The sequence below is a fragment of the Pteropus medius genome, unplaced genomic scaffold (assembly GCF_902729225.1).
Source record: "Pteropus medius unplaced genomic scaffold, Ma_sr-lr_union100, whole genome shotgun sequence".
Lineage (NCBI taxonomy): Eukaryota > Metazoa > Chordata > Mammalia > Chiroptera > Pteropodidae > Pteropus > Pteropus medius.
In genome coordinates, this window is record NW_024354502.1 from 28,590,514 (window position 1) to 28,604,235 (window position 13,722).

The following is a 13,722-nucleotide window of genomic DNA, read 5'->3' on the forward strand; positions in this document are numbered from 1 at the left end:
TCATTACACTCATTTTTTTTTTTTTTGACAAAAATGCTGGATTTATTTCTTCAAAGCTAGAGTTATTGATTTTGACCAGAATTTTGACCAGACTGTTCTACTCCTTACCTTATGGTAGATAAGATAGGCAGGAGGAGAAAGACTATCAGGAATTAAATGGGACATAGTTATGTTAGGCTGTGGGATAGAGTGCTAGAGATCTGTCAATCTCCTGATATATTCTGTAGAATAGTCAGGTTATTCCAGACTAAAAAAGTAATTACAGATAGACATTTTAATGAAGTAAATACTGTTATTTAGCAAAGATATTAACTTCATAGAGGCCTGCAAAAAGTCTAGGACTAAAGGAACCACAGTTATTTTTTTCTTTGGAGAATTTTTATAGCAATTTTCATTCTGTAGAAGAGTTTTGCTAGGGATATTGCCTTGTGACATTTATTCCTGTAAGTATTCTGCATTCATTTTTCATATGACTTGATCTTTGTCTCCTTTTTGCTCCAGCTCCTCTTACCATTTTCTTTTAAATGAAGCAACATGGTATCAGATGTGTAAGATAAGCAAATGAATTTCCTGTGTTAAATACAAAGCACAGGCATTTTGGCTTAAAAATATTTCCAAATAAAATATTTTTAGGGATGTGTAATTAAGTAGAAAAATTGAACAGTAAGCGATACATATATAAAATAGAAGAAAGCCAGGATGGATTGATACTTTATCAGCTGTCATGGCCATTTTGTCAATCTAATTAGTAAGAATACCTAATTAAGCATCCATATATGATAAATTAAAAAAAAAAAAACAAATAAAATAGCTGATCTGACCAGAGATGCAGTAGATATGTGTTTGAGAGCAGTAAAAATGACTGTGCTACCATACTGTATATGGGTTTTAATATATTTATAGTTTCATTTTGTTTAATGACATTTCTTTTAGGGCCTGAGTGTTCAAGTGTAGGCTAACTTTTAAATACAATCTAAGCTTTATTTTTACAGTTGGTTGTTAAGTATTTAATATGGAACAAAAATGTTTTATCTGGCCTGAAACTTTTTCAGCGGTGTTGAGGCAGTTCATTCAAGGTATATGGACTGTTATAGGGAATACTTTTTGTTCTGAATTTACTTGCTGTAACTTTTTCTCTTTTTAATTTTTAATGTTACAGAAGCCAAGGCTGCTCCAAGAGATTGTTTCATTGATGTGAATTCTAAAGGTGACAGATTTGGCAATTGTGGTTTTTCTGGCAATGAATACAAGAAGTGTGCCACTGGGTAAGTGCCGATCAGGTTATAAAGGAATATGAAAGATTGTAATACCAGTCATTTCTGTTATCTTTTATATAACTCCCTGTGACTACTGACTTTCTCCCCCTTGAATATGTAACTTTTCAAACTTACAATTTTGCAACACAAAGCTTCAGAGAAACTCTGAATAGAATGGTAAAATAAGTCATCCCTTTTGACTTTACCTGTCTAAAATCTAATGGTTTTGAGAATCTTACTTTGTTTATATGTGTTCTATAGTGAGAATCCCAAATAAACACTTTTCCTCCTCTTCCTTCCTTTCATTAAAAGATTATGTTGCTAAATCCATAAAGGTAAAGAATTAATTCTGGACTTCATTATTTTCTTCTAGCTTTGTGTAATTTAAAAATAACAAATTAAAACCTTTTTTTCTATAACATTTGCTTAGACAAAAAATTAATAATATTAAAAGCCATAAATGAGAAAAAAGTCATCCATAATCTCAATTATATATTCACTAATTTCAGTGTATTTCTTCCCTTTTTTGGTTTCTGTACACTATACATGGACACATCTGTCATCTTGCATAATTGGAAGAATTCTGTAATGCTGTGCATCTCTTCTTCGCACTCCACCTCTTACTCTGCCAGTTAAGCTAAGCAACAGTAGTGAAATAGTTCTAACTAAGAAGAAATAACAGTAGTGACCCTCATGTTGTTAAATCCATCTGGCATTTTTAGGTCCTCATGCTACTTGACCTTTCAGTAGCATTCAACCAAGTTGACCATTTTCTCCTTGAAGAAACCTCTTTCCTTGGCTTTCATGTAGAATGTCCTTCTAGTATTTTTTGTGTGTTTCTGGATACTCCTTTAATGTGTTTATTTGTAGATTATTTTTCTACCCAGCCATTAATTGCTGTGAAATGTGTCAGCTGTACTGGCCTACCTGTGGCTGTCTGCCACAGGGCCTCAGCATATGCTGTTTCTTCTGCCTAGCATGCTCTCTTCTCCTCTCCAGATCTCAGTTCAAGTATGACTTCTGTAAGGAAGACTTCTTTAGATGTCCCTCTTATAGATGCTCTTAATACATTTCTTGAGTCTGTATAAGACAGAGTAGATTGAGGGAGGTTAAAAAAAACAAGGAAGTATTTCAAAAGAGGATATGAGCACTTAGCATAATGACTGGCACCTAGTAAGTGCCTATTAACTATTTGATGAATGAATGAAAGAACAGATGATATAGCTATTGGGTAGAAAATTAGTGTAACTGATTGAACTGAGCTAAAACCTTGGGATAAGTGGATTAATGCAGACTTGGAGAGAGTTTGCTAGACATTCCTTATCTTTGTCTTTAGCCTGGTTCTGTTTCCATATTTTTATGAAAATCTTGATGAAAATATAGAAACTATACTTATAAAACATAAATTACTGGGTAGCTGGTTTGAAAAACATTTTGTAGTTTTTTATAAGACTATATAGTAAAGATAATATAATATAGTCATTAGGAATACACATTTGAAGTTAGACTACTTTGAGTTTGAATCCTGCCTCAGTCACTTAAGGTCTCTGAGACTTTGGACAAGTTGCTTCAGTTGCATACCTCGTTTTTCTCTTCTGTAAAATGGGGATAATAATGGTACCTATTTCCAAGTGTTGTTTTGAAGACTGAATGAGTTGATTGATGGATGTTAGTATTAAGAAGAGTTCATTGTAGGACTCATCATCTTCATCATCATTATCATTACTGTCTTTACAATCATCCTCAGCATAGAAAATATAAAACCTAGAAAAGTGTAAAGAAAGTGAACCATCTGGAGATACTTTTGTGTGTGTTTGTGTATTTCTCATGTGTATATACATTCATAAACATATATGAGCATTATATTTATATATATGTATATAAATATATACCAACACTTATGTGTACTGAGACACCCAAATGCACACATATAAACAAAATTGCGTGGTACGATTTATATTGTTTTACAAATTGATGTATTTACTTTCCACTATATTAAGAGCATTTATAAGATGTACCCAACTTCTTTTAACCATTTCCTTATATTAGAAATTTATGTTTTTTTCTTTAATTTGCTATATTAAGTAAAGCTGTGATAAATACAGTGTAGGTATTTGTCTGTTTCTTTGATTATTGCCCTAGATTTTTCTTAGTTAAAGAATGTGGAGGATAGTTTTAAGGCTCTTGAGAGATACTTCCTAAATGACCTTCAAAATGTTTAACTGGTTTATGCTTCCACTGCCCCCTCACCAATGCCAGAGTATTATCTTAAAAGTACTTTACAATTTTTAAAATAATAGATATTTAATTTTTGTTTTAAATAATTTGTAAGTAATTATTTATTTTTGTTGTAGGTTGTTCAAAAAATGTTTGAAGGGGTATAGAAAAGATATAAATAGCTTCTACTTATATACTCCTTTTCTCTGTTCCCACTCTCTTCCCCTAGTACATGTTTCTTTTAACTTCTTGTCTTTCTAGAGGCTCTTTATACAAAAATATTTTGTTTCCTACCCCATTTCCACCCCCCTGTTGTGCATACTGCACACATCATTGTGCACGTTGTGTTTTTCTGTTTCATTGAAAGAGCTATCCTCTCTTTCAGTATATAGATGGTGTTATCTTTTTAAACTTCTTAAATGAAAAATTACAAACATACAGAGGAGTAGAAAGAATAGTATGATGAACACTCGAATATCCTAGATTAATACATTGTTAGTATTTTATCACATTTACTTCATCTAGACTTTGCTGAACCATTATAAATTACAGACCTCAGGACACTTTACTCCTAAATTTTTCAGTATTCATCTCTAACATAAAAGGTCATTGACAATACAAAATTAACGGTTTCCAAATGTCATGTAGTACCTGGTCAGTATTAAAATTTTTCTAATTGTCCTCAAATTGTCTTTCATAACTTTTTTTTCCCCACATCAGTACTCAATAAAGGATTATACATTGTGCTTGTCATGTCACTTAAATAATTTTTAATTTAAAATATTCTTCACTTAATTTTTTTCTTTTCAATGATAGAGACTTGAGGAAATGACTGGGCCAGTGGTCTTTTAGAATGGCCCATGTTCTGGATCTGTTTGATAGTTTCTTCTGTGTTGCTTAACTTGTGTCTCTACCTCCTAAATTTTCTATAAATCGGAGCTTAAATCTAAAGTTTAATTAGAGTCAGGTTGAACATTTTGAGGAAGAAACATTATATCAAGGAGACTCATAATTCTGGATTGTCTCATTATCGGTGTTACTAAGTAGTAATGACCAGATCTTGCTATTGTAAAGTTATGTTTTTCCCATTGCAAATCTCAGGTAATATGTGGAGTGATGATGTTGTACCATATGAATGTCCAGTTCCCCATCAGTGTTTCACTTGATGGTTTGTTCTCATACACTTTCTCTGTTTAGATTCATTTCAGCTAAATAGTAGTAAACTCTGTCTATATATAAATATATAATTTTTCTTTGGTATATACACTGGATGCATTTTGTGTTTTGCATTATTTTTCTTTCTTTATAGGAATGCTTTGTGTGGAAAGCTCCAGTGTGAGAATGTACAAGACATGCCAGTATTTGGAATTGTGCCTGCTATTATTCAGACTCCCAGTGGAGGCACCAAATGTTGGGGTGTGGATTTTCAGCTAGGATCAGATGTTCCAGATCCTGGGATGGTGAATGAAGGCACAAAATGTGATGCTGGAAAGGTAATTAACATGTTTTATATTTACAAAGTAAAATTTAAAAATTTCATTATACAAAGTAAGTGGTTGTTTTTTCCTGATTATAAAAGAAGTTTGTATTTATTATAGAGATTTTGGAAAATATAAAGCCACCAAGAACAAAATAAAGAATAGCTATAATTTTACTATCCAGATTTCTTCATCAGGGTCATATTTTATAACCTATGGTTTCTATGTTTTAATACTGTGCACATTTCCCTCCCCTATCAGTGTGCCATAATTTATTAGCCATTCTGCCATTATTGGGACACTTAGGTGATTTCTAGGGTATCAGTGTATGTGTGTGGGTGTGTTTGTACATTTACGTGTGTCTTTGTACTAGAAATGTCACAATGCTTGTCCTGCCCATGCTCCCTGCTATCCTGACCATGATGTTTGGATCAGATAATGAGCCAAGAGCTAGCCAGCCCCTGACTTAATGCCAGTGATTCTGCATGAGAGAATGAGCTAGGCTGAATTCCTTTTTTTTTTTTTTTTGATTATGTAATTAAAGGCAGTTAAAAGTAAGGCAGAAAACTGTAAGAATTTGATGGATGTCATGAAATAGGAGCAGGGCCAGAATGATTATGGCAAGCTTCAGCCATTTACAAGAGATATAAGGGAACAGGAGTGTTGAGTGAGTTGAGAAAGAGAGAACATGATTGACTGATTATGTGACACATGAAAAGACAGGTGGACCCCCAAGTTACCTCAATTTCTACCAAGTTTTCAGTTCCAGTTTTGTCCCCCACTTATAAATAGACCCTTATATTTTTGTGCCTGTCCTTGCCACTTCCTAAACTCAACTGCTTCAGTTATTATAAATAATGCTGAGGTAAATGGCTTTGTAAATAAAAATTTCAGAATATCTTGATTGTCTTCTGAGGTTAAACTACTATCATGATGCACATCTTTTAAGGTTTTAGATATAGTTTTGCCAAATTTCTCTTTAAAAGAGTTTTTACTAGTTTGCCTTCCAACCAGCTTTCAATAAATGTTTTTATTCTCCATGTTATAGTCAAAATTAGTTTCTGTTGATTTAAAGCTTTTTACTTTATTCTTTCTTGGTTATTAGTGATATTGGATTTTTTGGTCTCTGTATATTTATTCCTTTTTTTTTTTTGTGAGTTTCTTGTTGATGTTCTTTGTTTACTTAAAAATTAGTGTGTTTTTCTTATTGATTTTATAATGACTGGGAATATACCTAGCCTTTTAAGATTATATATAATTTTAGCTATTGGCTTGGGGTAGAATGGTATTTTTCATTTAATGGAGTATCTTTTAATCCTAACTAATAAGAATGAAAGAAGAATAGATTTACATTTTTGTAAGTAGTTTTTTTCAACAGCTATTGGAATAATCATTTTTTCTTTTGACCTGTTAATATGCTGGGTTATATGAATAAATTCCCTAACATTAAATTATCTTTACATTCCTGGAGCAAATGCTGGCATCGTTGAATTTTTCTTCAGTATGTTCCTAGATTCTATGTGTTGATGAATATACTTTTGTATTTCTGAAGCTGTATACTTATGACTTTTTTTGAATTTATAAAATTTACTTATAGTCAGTACTCTTAAGTCTCATAAAAACTAGCTAAGACTGAATTAAAACATAACAGGAAATTTATTGATTCAAACCACAGAATCAAATAAAGAGATTTGAAACCCAGAATCCCAGATAATGTTCCTATAGTTCTTTTCCTGTATGTTTCATCTCTGCTTCTCCCTTTTTGGCTTCCCCTTCCCCTCAGCTTTATAACATATTCTAAGTTTAAGGTGTACAATGTGATGATTTGAAACACATATATATTGTGAAATAATTACCACAATATGGTTAGTTAACATATCAATCACCTCTATAAATAACAATTTTTGTGTCTATGGGGAGAACATTTAAATTTGCTCTCTTAGCAACTTTCAAGTATATAACACAGTATTGTTAACTATAATCATTGTGCTGAATATTAGATACCCAGATCTTGTTTATCTTATAACTGGAAGTTTGTACTCTTTGAAAAGAAAGTGGATGGCTGCAGCGTTATAGCTCCTTTGTGGAACATCCCTGAAGGGCATTGGTGAAAGAAAATCCTCCCAGTGGACAGAGTGTCCAGCATTGCACCAGGTTGTTCTCTTGGAAGTTTGCTTGGCAGGAGAAATGGCCAAACATGTTTTATAATCCAGTTTATTCCTGAAGGAGACCCATCCTCTTCTTTATTTAAAGGGTTCTGGGTCTGTTATATGGCTCAAGTCTGGAAACTGATTGAGGGCTTCTGACTCAGATTTTTTTTTTTTTTTTGATTCAGTTTAGACTTTTGTTCACTTGACCTAGAACTTTTCTGCTTTTACAGATGTAGTGAGAATTTGTTAGTAGGCTTTTGAACCATTTTATTTTTAGGAACATCATCATCAACTATCTAACACTGTAGGTCTATGAGAGCCAGACTATTCTGATTGCTGCTTTGACTGTTCTCATTGGTTTAACACTCTGCATTCGTTTCGACAGTGGAGGGCTGCCACTTGGCCTCTTTTAACCCCAGGATCCAAATACAATGATTGCATTTCAATTTTTTCATTCAATGTCCACAGTTCCTACTGTAAGGTCTAGTCAACAGAGAACAATGATCACAGAGCTCTTCAAGGAGGCTGGGGTGCCCCTCACAAATTTATTTTTCACAGTCATGGTGAAAAGTGTGTCTTTTGAACTCTCTGAGTAAGTCTTAAACAGCAAACCTATTCTAACATACCATTTTTCCTTTGAATGATTTCTTTTACCTTACACAGAGGTAGGTTCAGCATTTCCAACTCACTCACCGTGGGCTACCTTTTGATCTACTTTTCATCCTGTTATAGCTCTTTCTAAATCTCTGACCTGCAACATTAAATACAGAATCTCCACTTAGTGAGTCCATATCAGTAAATTAGGCCTGATCCAACTTTATGTTCTTTCTACCATTATCCCACACCCTTAATTCCCATACTCATTCCCTAGATTTCTGTCTGTATAAATTAGAAAAATCAAGTAACTCTCTTGGTTTGTAGCACACCTCCTCATTGGTCCCACTTTGTACCTCACCTCTAGGGACCTGCTGGGACTTGAGTCTAGTTATAAGTCTAGAAGCAAAGAAAAGTGGTAGGGGTGGTTCTTGAAGAAAATCAACATTGTCTTGCATGGCAGCTTCCTCAAAGGAGGCTATTAAAATTCCCTCAGGCAATGAAGCACTAATCCCTTCTCTTGGGAGTAGAAAGGTCTCTGTTGAGGGTAAAGAGACTACTTCCACTGGCATAGGAGAGTCATCAGAAATTAGGGACTCAGTGTCCTCTGCTTTGTCAGGTCTTCTAACACATCCCCATTCCAGCTTTCAGGATCTCCTCCTTTCCTAATCAGTGCCCTCACTTTAAAAGTAGATATCTTATGAGGTGGGGAGTTTGACTTGTACTATAATCTCAGCAGTTGCAAGATAAGATTCTGGGTTTGATTTTCAGAGATCTTAGCCTTGCTACAGGAGATGAGGGTCTCCTTCAGGGCACACATAGAAGCTTTTGGGTCATTTATGCCTAACTGAGCTGGGAATTCTGATTTCTGAGCTCATCCTTTTCTTTCTCCACTTTGTCCAATGATATTAGGAGTAACCACTCAATCTCACATTTGTTAGTTTGACAAAAATATTCAGAAGTATCATAGACACAGTTACCCAGAATCTTAATTTTGTCAGTGGTTGATTAGGAATAACCAGTGGTGATATTTTGCCTATCTCTATTGCCATATTACACTATGGACTATCAGTATTATTTTTACTATTGGAAATAGAGTCATTCACATCTTTAAATGTAATCAGATAAGAGAACCAATTTCATAGACCCAGGAACCAATTCAGAGATTTTATCCTTAAAGCCTGTTTCTCTAGAACCATCCTTCGTATTAGTATCTGCATTAGAAGTGTGTATCCACACTTCTTTAAAAGTATGTGTATATGTATATGTGTATATATATAAAATTAGAATAAAGATACTAATAGAGAGGGAAAGAGAGATTTTGATTTGTTTTAAGTAATTGATTCACATGATGATCATGGAGGCTGACAAGACCCAAAGTTTGCAGTTGGCAAGCTGGAGATCCAGGAGAGACAATGATGTAGTTCCAGCCTGAGTACAAAGGCTTGTAAACCAGGAGGGCTGATGGTAGTTAAAGTCTGAAAGCTAGTTGGCCTAAGACCTAGGAAAAGCCGATGTTTTAGTTCAAGTCGGAGGGTAGGAAAAACCACAGTCCCAGATCGAAGACAGGAAGACAAGTGTAATTTCCTGTTGTTGAGGGGAGGCTCAACCTTTTTGTTCTATTCTAGCGATCAGCTGATTGGATAAGGCTCATCCACATTAGGGAAGCAGTCTACTTTACTCAATCTACTAATTTAAGTATTCAGCTCAACAGAAAACACCCTCATAGAAACACTCAGAATAGTGTTTGACCACATATCTGGCACCTTGTGTCCCATACCTGTCAGTGCATAAATGTAATTATCACATTCAATTATTACAAATCAGTGAAGTTCAAAGTAAAAATATCAATTGGAAAAAGCATCCATAGAAGATGGTGGTTTGTAATATTCATTTGTCTTCTTTGTCTGCACAATACTTTCAAGAGTATAGAGGAATAAGTAGGGAATAAATCTCAAAGTATGAAATATGTGAGATCTCATCAGTAGATAACAGATTTCCCCAAGTTTTGAAAAACTGAAAGAGGACAGAAAGTAGTTAGAGTAGTAGAACCTATAGCTTACAGTGCAATGTAAGTGCAATGTACGATGTGAACAAGAAGACTATATTTTAGCCTGGCAGAACCCTAAACAAATTGGTGATTTGGAAATAATGGTTATTACTGAGAGTGAGGTGAAGCATGAGGCTGAAAATGAAATTACTTTTGGTTGGCTAATGGAGAGGCTAGCTTTTTCTCTCGTCTGTCTGCTTCTTTTATCCTGTCAACAAAAAATCAGCAACCATTTGCCTAGTCCTGTAGGTTGTAGATGAAAAGATAAGAATTTTGATGTTATATTTGGTCATCCTCTTATGAAATACCCATCTCCCTAGCCTAACCCTCGTACACTGTTCCCCTTCATGCATACATAACTGAACTATAGATGGATTGTTACATAAAGTTAGACAATTCTTTGAGGAAGATTAATGAAAAGACTAAGACAGAAAAAAGAAAATATAAAAGCCTTCGAGGATCAATTAAATATTTTAAAATTCAACTAATTTAACTTTCTAATTTAGAGAACGAAAACAGAGAAAGTAGACAATTGTGAAATTTAACAGTATTTGTGAAGAAAATTCCTAGTAGCTTCCAGAGACAAAACAAACTCTCAAAATAGGTAACATATAGAAGAATGAGATTGAGAACCAAATTCTAGAATACAAGAGAACAACTTTCATTTTTCTGAAAGTTTCTCAACCTAGAATTCTGTACACAGCCAAAGTATCAATCAAGTGAGAGGGCACAATAAAAACATTTTAGAGATTCAAAGGATCAGAAAATTTATCTTTTATTTACCCTTTCATAGGAAATCATCTAACTGTAATGTTCCAGCAAATGAAGAAGTAAACCAAAAAGAGAAAGAATTGTAATCTAGGTCGTAGAAGTATGTCAAAGAGAAATGCTAAAATAACAGCTGTGTACCAGGCCAGAAGAATAATTAATTTAGATTAGAGTAAGGGGACCATATAGGCAGGTTTCTAGAGAACGAAGGAACTTGAAAGAGGAAGTGACACGATAGCTTTTTTTTTTTTTTATGAGTTAAATATTGATGTGACAGAGGCCAATTGTGTAAGAAGAAAGACAAGTATTGGGTGCAGTGAAAACAAATGCTATATAAGAAAGAAAATATGCTCATAATACTTAGCTTTGAAATCAAAAGTGTTTTGTCTTAGTTGTTGGCAAGAGATACATATTCCTTATATAATTGTTTTCTCACAGATGAAGTTCTATTAAAATAACATTCCAAGGTTTTTGAGTGACGTCAGCGATATGGCTGAATAAAAGATCCCTCATTTGCATCCTTCCAAAAATAATAATTTGGCATTTATTCATGGACAGAAGTGCCTTTGTGGGAGCTGTGGGACATGGAAGGAGTCTTGTCCTGTGTGTCAGGTAATAGGCATAGAGACCTTGGTCCTGGATGTGAACCCTGCAGTGGCCTTGCCTAGCTCCAGCCCTTCCAGGCTGCAGTATGGAAGCCCCTAAAAAACAACAGCATAGACAATCGCCCATGGATAAGAGAGCCTTTGTAGAAGTCTAGATTTCTAGTGGAGAAGTTCCAGCACAGTGTTGAATTTAAAAAAAAAAAAAAATGAATTGGATGCATAGGGGAGGGTACGCGGGACAGTGTGACTCTACCTGCATCACTCTTTACCCAACACAGCACAGCTTAGGGCCAGGAGAGATCTTTTCAGCCTGTGAATACTCCTGTGGGGAAAATGAGGAATGAGTGAGCATCTGGCTTCCCCAGTTATGCAGAGCCATTCTCTCTCACCCCAACCAGAGTACTGACTTGTGAACTGCATCACTGAAGGATGAGAAGAGGCTGGAAGAGGGGCACAGGCCTTTGGAGGACATTAAAAGGATGCAGATCCTACTGTGTCGTAGAAGACTCCACCAAGAAGCCTGTCCACAAGTGGCCAGGGATGCCTTGCATTTAGATCCCTCCAAGTGGCCCATGGGCACCCCTAGCACTCTGTGTACCTCACCCAGACGCTCCCTCATCTTTTGGCCAACACCCCACATGCCCTGTCAACAATGGTGGCAAGAGGGAGCTTTTTCAGACCGCTAGTGAGCCTGAGTAGAGAGCCAGCCAGAACCCGTGGACCAGAGAGAGACCACAAACTTGAGCTTTAGCCTCACCCTTAGGAAAACAAAAAGGAGGTTTTCTACACTTGGCTTGGTGTTGCAGAGTCAAGAAGAGGCAGTAAGCTTAAGAATTCTGGCACAGGAGGGAGCAAGAAGTGTGGAGCAGGCATATCCATAGAAAGTCTGAGAAAGCTTCAGAATCCCTAGTTGAGCTGAAGGAAGGTATTTCTCTCATGAAGGCAGTTAGTAAAAACTGGAGGAGTTGTCTGCTACTTCAAATGTGAATACAGCAATCCAAAACTTCAGAAATGTGGAAAATCAAGGAAACATGACACTACCAAAGGATTGCAATAATCTTTCAGTAACTTGACAATCTGTGATTTACTAATAAAGATTTAAATAGCTCTTTTAAGGAAGCCTAATGAGCTATAAGAAAACATAGAAAGGTAATTGAACGAGATCAGGAAAACAATACATGAACAAAATGAGAAGTTTAACAAAAAAGCAAATCATGAAAAAGAACCAAATAGAAGTTCTGGAGCTGAGTAATACAATCAATGTAATGAAAAATAAAATAGCATCAACATCAGAATGGATGAAGCAAAAAAAAAAAAAAGAATCTGAGTTGGAAGAGAAGAACTTTGAATGTATCCATTCAGGTGAAAAGAAAAAAGAAGAAAGAAAAAGAGTGAAGAAGGCTGATGTGACCTTTGGTATAACACCAAAAGAAACAATTTGTGAGTTCAGAAGAAAAGGGAAAAAGGGCAGCAAGCTTATTTAAAGAAATAATAGCTGACAGGTTCCCAAAGCTGAAGAGAGAATTGGATATTCAAGTTTATGAAGCAAATGGGTCACGAGACAAGCTCAATTTAAAGAGAGCATCTCCAAGACACATTATGACAAATCTGTCAAAAATTAGAGAATCAAAAGCAACAAGAGAAAATATGCTTGTAATTTTCAAGGGAACCCACACAAGTCTACCAATGGATTTCTCAGCAGAAATTTTATAGTTAGGACAGAATGGGATGATATATTCAAAATAATGAAAGAAAAAAAAAGCCAACCAAGAATACTCTATTTGGCAAAGTTGTTCTTCAGAAATGAAGAGGTAAAGACATTCCTAGAAAAACAAAAGCTGAGGGTGTTTATTGCCATTAGATCTACCTTAAAAGATGTGCTGAAAGGAGTTCTTTAAGTCCAAATGAAAGGATGCTAATTAGTAACATGTAAACATATGAGAATATACAACATATTGGTAAAGGTAAATATATAGTTAAATTCAGAATACTTTCATACTGTAATATGGTGTTGTGTAAACCATTTTGGTATAAAAGTTAAAGGACAAGAGTAATAAAAACTAAACTTAAATAATTTGTTAGCAAATATACAACATAAAGATAATTGTGACATCAAAAGCATAAAAAGGGAGGAGTAAAAGGGTAGAGCTTTTGTGTATGTTTGAGTATACAATAGATTGTTATGTCTATAAGATGTTTCATGTAATTCTTATGGTAACCATAAGGCAAACACCTACAGTAGGTTTACAAAAGATGAAGAGAATCACAGAATACACTTTGGAAAAATCACCAATTCACAAAGGAGATCATCAGGAGAGGAAGAAAGGAACAAGGGACTACAAAACTACCAGAAAACAATGAATAAGATAGCATAATAAGTCCTTACACATCAGTAATTAGAGATCAATAACAGGAGGAAAACTTGCAAGTTCACAAATATGTGGAAATTAAACAACACACTTTTGAATAAACAATGGAGCATAAAAGATATCTTTAAACGAACAAAATCAAAACACAGTAAATCAAAACTTATGGGATGCACCAAAAGTAGTTCTATGAGAGAAGTTTATAGTGATAAATTCCTACAGTAAGAAAAATTAAAGA

General features: G+C 34.7%; 1 protein-coding gene across 3 annotated transcripts in view; it reads left to right on the plus strand.

Annotated features, from left to right (window-relative positions):
* The window catches only part of ADAM9 (ADAM metallopeptidase domain 9), a 102,284-nt gene that overhangs the window by 61,532 nt on the left and 27,030 nt on the right, over window positions 1-13,722 (plus strand). For all 3 annotated transcript variants that reach the window (XM_039853516.1, XM_039853515.1, XM_039853517.1), the window contains exons 15-16: window positions 1,160-1,265; window positions 4,783-4,966. In XM_039853516.1, the coding sequence (XP_039709450.1) occupies window positions 1,160-1,265; window positions 4,783-4,966 (290 nt within the window). The remainder of the gene's footprint in view (window positions 1-1,159; window positions 1,266-4,782; window positions 4,967-13,722) is intronic.